This window comes from Humulus lupulus, chromosome 9 (genome assembly GCF_963169125.1).
Source record: "Humulus lupulus chromosome 9, drHumLupu1.1, whole genome shotgun sequence".
Classification (NCBI taxonomy): domain Eukaryota; kingdom Viridiplantae; phylum Streptophyta; class Magnoliopsida; order Rosales; family Cannabaceae; genus Humulus; species Humulus lupulus.
Genome location: NC_084801.1, coordinates 9,047,240 through 9,054,854, shown reverse-complemented (window position 1 = coordinate 9,054,854; position 7,615 = coordinate 9,047,240). Strand labels below are relative to the sequence as shown.

The 7,615-nt window shown below is 33.1% G+C and overlaps 1 protein-coding gene across 1 annotated transcript; it reads left to right on the top strand.

Moving 5' to 3' along the window:
• Nucleotides 1–1,785: 1,785 nt before the first annotated feature.
• LOC133800484 (protein BIIDXI) lies at nt 1,786–7,290 on the top strand. Its single transcript, XM_062238455.1, has 3 exons — nt 1,786–2,008; nt 5,288–5,785; nt 6,527–7,290. Exons 1-3 carry the CDS (start codon nt 1,927–1,929, stop codon nt 7,120–7,122), a joined length of 1,176 nt encoding a protein of 391 aa, XP_062094439.1. The 5' UTR covers nt 1,786–1,926; the 3' UTR covers nt 7,123–7,290.
• Nucleotides 7,291–7,615: the final 325 nt, after the last annotated feature.

The following is a 7,615-nucleotide window of genomic DNA, read 5'->3' as shown; positions in this document are numbered from 1 at the left end:
TCTACTCGCGTCGCGGTGCCTGGGCAAAATCAAAGGCTCCCAAGCCTCCTGGGTTCATACGGGTCGCGGCTCGAGCCCTCGAACCTAGAATTTCCTGCGTTTTTCTTGAGCCAAAACCACATGATTTCCATCCAAATCAACACCTAAACACAAAATTGCATCTAGAACTCACATCAATACAACATAATCACCATTATTACCCCAAAACTTATCTCATAAACTGTTCAAAACTCAAAATCAGGCCTTAAGTTTATAACTCAAGAAAACCTCTAATTACAGCATAAATACTAACAAAACCATAACAAAATCCTTACCTCAATTGATAATTTTACCCTGAGTTAAACCCTAATTACTACAGGCTTCAAGTCCATCAAATCTTCAGCCAATTTTCTGAGCCAATTCCTTCAAAGTTCCCAAAACTTCTCCAAGCACCAAGAAAGAGAGAGAATGAACGTGGGAGAGAGGGAGAGGTCAGCTGAGAGTGTTCTATTTCTCTCCTAAATGTTCTGATGAGATAAGTCCAACCAAGTCTACCCCCCCTTAGCCTCAAAATGACAAAATTACCTCTAAGACCAATCTTAGCCCTTTAATACCACCAAGGGTAAATCTGTCATTTGCCACATCCCGCTAATTCCTCGAATATTCTTATAAATCCCCAATTAATCCCAACATACTCAAATAATCGCTAAATTACTACCTGTTACCCGGTAATCCTGAACTCGTACTATGTTCCCAAAATACCCCTAGGCTCACCCCGAGCCGGGTATTCGACCCTGTTGTGACTATTCCGCTAATTCGCTTACTAGGACCGTCTTAGATCACACATCACAAATATATCTCCACAATCCTGTAGTCTCAAACTCAACACACATATTATTTACATTTACGCCCTCAACGTGCTAAAATTACAAATATGTCCTTATTAACAAGAATAGACCCACATGCATATTTAATTATCCTAAACATACATTTCTAATCACATACTCATTCAATTCAGGTAATCATATATTAATACACATAATTCACAATTAACCATGTAATAATACATTTAAGCCAGTTATTGCCCATGAGGAGGAGGTTGGGGGGTCGGACAGGGAGGCTCGGGACTGGAGTGGGGGGTTGCAGGGTGGTCGGATGGGGGTTGCTCGTGTGAGGAGGGAGAGAGATAGAGAAAAAATAAAAAAATAAAAAATCTTTTACAAGTCATTGTCATTTTCTTATATCAACACTAATCCACATAAAAAGAACAAAACCAAATCCATCACTACAACCATTGTACATAGAAGATAATAAGAATGTTTGTGAAACACCCAAAAAAAAAATCAAAGAATAAAACTAAACAAGTAGAAGGTTAATTTTGGCATTTCTCATACTCCTTTCCATTTATTTAGCTGCAAAACAACAATTTATACACCAAATAATAGATATCCAATGAAAACGAACAAGTGGTCAAAGCTTCATGAACATGAAACGGCGGTGCGTAGGTCCCACTCATAGACAACACCACACCTCTTAACTTAAACTACGGAACTCAATTTTTTTATTTTAAAAAAATTAATAAATAATTAAAGAAAGATATTTATACTAAATGAAAAATGCTTAGATGGGAACACAACACAAGAATTTATTTCTTTCTTTAATTTATTAGGCGAGCGCCCTTTTTACCCAAATTAATCATATTAAAGTTACTTTGATTATAATAATATAATTATGGCTCATTCTTTTTTTTTTTCTTTTTTTCTTTTTAAAAAAAAGCCAGTGGAATCTTTTAGACAAAAAGACACTCTTCTCTACTCACCCTCATCCTCACTATACTCTCTCTCTCTCTCTATAAAACTCCATACTCAGAAACAACTCTGAGCAGAGTAGAGTAAAGGAGAGAGAAGAAACCCAGAAAGCTAGAGAGAGAGAAAGCGAGCTTCAACAATGGCGGTGGTTTCAAGCTTCACAGCCACTAAATGGCTCTTTCTCTTAGTGCTTCTTTTCACTACTGTCTTAGCTGAAGACGGTATGTCCTCTCTTCATTTCTCTCATTTTTTTCTATATATTTGGTAAATATTTGAGATCTGATAAACAAATTTCCAATCTTTTTTATTATAATTATTTTTATTTTTCAAAAAAATAAAGAATAATATTGTCAGGGATTTTTCACTTTGGTTATTCCGAGATATATTTCGTGTTCGGAGTTAAAGCATATTAATCTTATTTCATTACATGTGTCAAAGAACTAAATAGAAATAATTATTTTTCTAATTTTTATTTGTTTTAATTATCTGACATTGATTATATGGGTAGTGATTTTGCTTAATTTTAGTACAAAATAAGAGAAAAAAAAAATTAAAACATTTGAAGCTCTAAGCTTGCCAAGTCTAAAAATGCCAAAAATTTGAAGGTTTATTAAATTTAATGTCACTATATAATATATACTATTTAGTTATAATTGAATTGAATAGAAAAACAATAATGATGAATTCTCTTTAGCCTTCAAGGCTATATGGACCCACTATAATCGAGTGGTTCATGGTAATCTTATTTGCACATTAATGTCTTTTTAATTTTTTAATATATTTTTTTTTGAAATGGAAAATAATAATGTTGTGAATTAAATTGGCTAGGAAAGTTGACTGTCTAATCTATTGTTGTGGGTCTATGAAATCTGATTTTGTCTATTTAGAATTAATGAGAGTTATGTCTTAGGTTATATGATTTATATATATTGGTAAGGAGCTTATTTTCATTAAAAATAAATAAAAATCTATTTGGTTTTTTAATTACATTTTAATCCACTTTAAATGTTGGGTGATGCTTAAGTAGCATTGCTCATTGTTTAAACTTCTTTAGAAAAGAAGAATAATTAGAGTATGAAGACAAGTATTTGTGACAACTTTGAAGTTTATATAACTATTGATTTTATTTCAATGAGTTCATTCATTGAATAACATGTTTTTTTTATTGGGAGGTAAATGCCAATGACCCTTTTCCTATTTCTTCTTCAAATTGGGTAAAGTGTGCTTTTTTTTTTCATATAAAGTAGCCATCTTGGGCCCATAGCTATGGTACTTTTTTTTTCCTTTTTCTTTTTCTTTTGCCCTATTCTATTATTTTCATGATTAGGTAAAAAAACTTAAAAATCTTAGGCAAATTTTCGGGTGCACTCCTTAGTGTTTTTTGCTCGGGAAATATTTTTGTTTAATTTTTTTTTTGTGATCGTGTATATTGTAGCTATTTAGAGTTTCTTGCACATTTTTATAAAATTCCAAATAATTTACAGTCACGCGTGTAACAATCTGTTTTATACTTAGTTTTTTGTATTGTAAATTATTTAGAATTTTTTAAAAATTAGTAGTCATAAATAAGAATTTCGCCGAAAATACTTATCGAGCAAAAAAAAAAAAATACCAAGATTGTATCGGTGTGCTCCTTTTTGGGGGGTGCTCTAAGAAAATCCTACAAAATCTTATTAGTGGGAACAAACAATTTTCCCGCCAGATCAAAATAGCCATGTATTGTTATTATTTTTTCTCTATTTTCACAAAAGGGCAGTCCTTTTCCACAAAGGACAGTAGCCCTTAAAATAGACTTATTATTGAACCTTTTTTTCTTGGTTATTATCCCAATTTACAGCTAGAATCCCTAAAGCAGCACCAGTAAAATCCACTTTTTTCTTCACATTAGTCAAAGTAGGGAAGACTGCCCAGGAAAGAGAATTGGGCCCACTAATTCGGTGGGATTGGGCCCACACGGAGAATTGGGCTTCTGGTTCATGTTTGATTTTGATTAGACCCATCTTCTTTTTTTTTGTTCTTTTGGTTAGTATTAAAATGAGTTTTGTCTTTGTTATATACATTCTTTTCTTTTTTAATAGAGATATTTTCTTAAATATACTTAGTTTTGAGGTCACTCACTTCTACATGGATAAGGTTCTTTATCTATACAGGTTGCTCTTATATCGTTTTCTTGCAATTTTGTGAGGACTAAAATTTATATATGTATTTGTCTAGTTGGGTTTGGACCGTTGGATCATTATTAGTTGATCTTGATTCGAAATTGATATTAAAAAGCTTGAAAATAATCACCATGATAAGTGATGATATTTGTGCAACTCACGTGTGATGTTGAGTAGTGTGCCATTTTAATTTTTATTAATATTAATCGATACATAGTACTATAGTCTAGGAATATAACTTGTATTGAATGTATTTATATTGTATTAAAGGACTTGGTATGGTTCCAAATTTTAATATTATATTTTTTGTGTGTGAACTTAATCGCTATGCCTATGACTATAAATTTACGTGCAAGTTTACTAGAAAATCAATTTAATTCATTTTTTATTTATTTTATAAAAAAATTGTGTTTTTCAAAATCATTTATTATCAGCACTTATTTTTGACATGTGAACTTACAAATTTAGGGAAACAAAACTACTATTATAATTAAAAATTAGAGACATGTTAATGAGCATCAATGCTATCTAACACCATAAGCTACATGCTCTAATTAGTGCAATCTAATATCGAGTTTTACATATTTGAATTTAATAACTATTATAAGATATCACTAATCAATTATAGAGTGTCACTTTATGTGGTGATGAGTATATTAAGGTGTTAAATAACAACATTCTAAAATCTACGCGTGTTCTATGATATTTTGGGAGTATTAAAAATTCAAATAATATTATAAAACTTTAATAATTATTTTTCTGCATGAAATGAAACACCCATACTATTCCTCGATAGTGGAGTGTATTGGGTAAAGCTAGCATGATCTCTATTCTCTATGAATTATCAACTTTAGTCGGATTTGTGGGTCATATTGTCTCTTTGTTTCCCTTTATGAGTTTTCTATTTCTATTTTATTTTTTTCTTTTTGAGTTGAATAAATCATCAAAATTCTATCATTTTTTATTTGTTAACTTCGGATTCTCCTAGTCTTCTTAACTACCGATCTAATCATATTGACAATAACATTAAACAATAGATTTATACTACTTTATCCTTGAATTTTAGTTAATTATCATATTATAATCTTATATTTTTTAAAAGTCTACATTAGACTATGTAATTACCTTTAGTTCTAGTCAATTTTGTTTTTTACAAGATTTTTGTTAAAATCCAAATTTAACTAAGGTACTTTAGGGCTTTTATTAAAATTTGATAAACAAATTTCCTAGAATAAATTAAAAGGATATGATTATGTTATTTAATAATTATTATAGTGTTTAGTGTAATTTTCCAAAAGAAAAAATAAAAAGTGGTAATTTAATTGGGCTTGATAATTTCAGGCCCAATACCAAATGGAGACTTCGAGACGATCCCAACAGGTGGGTTCCCAAGCGAGGCGGTTGTGGACGGGCCCACAACGATCCCAAACTGGAGATCAAACGGCACCGTTGAGATGGTAGTGTCTGGGCAAAAACAGGGTGGGATGATCCTCATCGTACCCCAAGGTAGACACGCAGTGAGGCTGGGAAACGACGCCGAGATCAGGCAAGATCTGAAGGTGGAGAAAGGGTCGATCTACTCGGTCACGTTCAGTGCGGCTCGCACGTGCGCACAGCTGGAGTCACTCAACGTGTCCGTGCCACCCGCGTCGCAGACGATAGATCTCCAGACACTGTACAACGTGGAAGGGTGGGACCCATACGCTGTGGCCTTCGAGGCTGACTCGGACGAGTTGACTCTGGTTTTTACCAACCAGGGCATGGAGGATGACCCCACTTGTGGGCCCATTATCGATGATATTGCTATCAAGAAGCTCTTCACACCTGATCGCCCCAAAGGTAAAAAAAAAAAAAACGAACTTTACTCTCTTTTTTATCAACTTTTTTTTGTTCTTTTCAATATTGCCATAATTTTGAAATAGATCTTCTAAGATATTGTATGCCAATTACACAATATTGAGGGGCCTCTAACTTATTATTACTTTTTTTTTTCTTTTTCCATGTAATAGTTTAAATAAAAAAAAAAAGCATTTTTCAAAGGTGGGAGTTGGGAGTAGAGTTTGATTTGATTGTTAAGTCAAGGCTCATAATCCTAGTAATAAGAAAAAAAATTGACAATTGAGGACCTACGTATAGCTATTATGATAAAGACATGTGATATATATTGATATAATTTGAAATAGTTGTTCCTCTTGTCAGTTTGGACTTTTTGTTGTTCACACTCAAATCCCACTATAACTATTTAATCTCTTTGTTTTTATACCAAGGACAAAAAGAATTAGCTTGGCAGGTGAATTTTTCACACTATTAACATTGACAGAGATAAGAGATGGAATGAAAATGTAGACAAAATAGACATTATTTTCTTATTGTTTTGCTTTGCTAGCTGGATAAGATTAACTTTTTAAGCAGAGTGCTCCTTCAATGGCACTAGGGTTTTCCAATTAGTCATATTATAAACCTTTTTTTTTAGTGTTTGAAAATCTTTGAATGGAGTTTTAGGACAAATGTGTCTCACTTATGCTTTTAACCCTTGTTTTTCTCATGTGGGAATAGTGTAACACATTTCTTTTCTTGCAGACAATGCAATGGTCAATGGAGATTTCGAAGAAGGTCCTTGGATGCCCAAAAACGTTTCACTTGGAGTACTTCTTCCCACCAACCTAGACGAAGAGATATCGTCACTACCCGGTTGGAATGTGGAGTCAAACAGGGCTGTGAGGTACATTGACTCCGATCATTACAGCGTCCCGCAAGGCAAGCGCGCCATTGAGTTGCTCTCGGGCAAAGAAGGCATAATATCCCAAATGGTTGAGACTTCACCGAACAAGATCTACAGCTTGAGCTTCGCTATAGGCCATGCGGGGGACAAGTGCAAGGAGCCTCTCGCTGTCATGGCTTTCGCTGGGGACCAAGCGCAGAACATCCATTACATGCGGGAATCCAACTCCACCTTCCAAGTTGCTAATCTCAACTTCACTGCCAAAGCCGAAAGGACGAGGATCGCGTTCTACAGCGTGTATTACAACACAAGGAGCGACGACATGAGCTCGTTGTGCGGCCCTGTCTTGGATGATATTAGGGTGTGGGCTTCTAGCTCTTATAGGAATGTGTTTGGAGGATTGGGGTTGAGGCTTGTGGTTGCCATTTGGGTGCTTGTTTATGTTTTGTTTTAGGAGTTTATATAGATATATATATAGTGTACTGCTGTTAGGTTTGGGGTGGGATATGGGAATGTTGGTAAAACCACATTCTTTACTTCTACGTTGTAAGGTATATTTTGCTTTCTAATTTTTGCTATGAGAATGAGATATGAGTAGTAAGCATGGCTTCTTTTTCATTCATTTTTTCCTATTAATCATAGTTTAAATTATGGGTTCTTTTTAAAAAATATGGTGTTTTAATAGTTAATATATAAAAATATGGCATTCTAATATGTATAACTTTTACTTGAATTAATTTATTAAAGGCATACTTTATATGGCCTTTTTTGATAATTAAAATTTGAAAAATCCATATTCTCATGTGTATAACTATGCATTCAGTAACAAAGAAATATTAAACCTCAATATTTTTTATTTCAACAATTAATTAAAAGATTTATACGACTCTTTTAAAATATATATATATATATAGATTCTATATAACTTTTTTTAATCCTAGGTGACT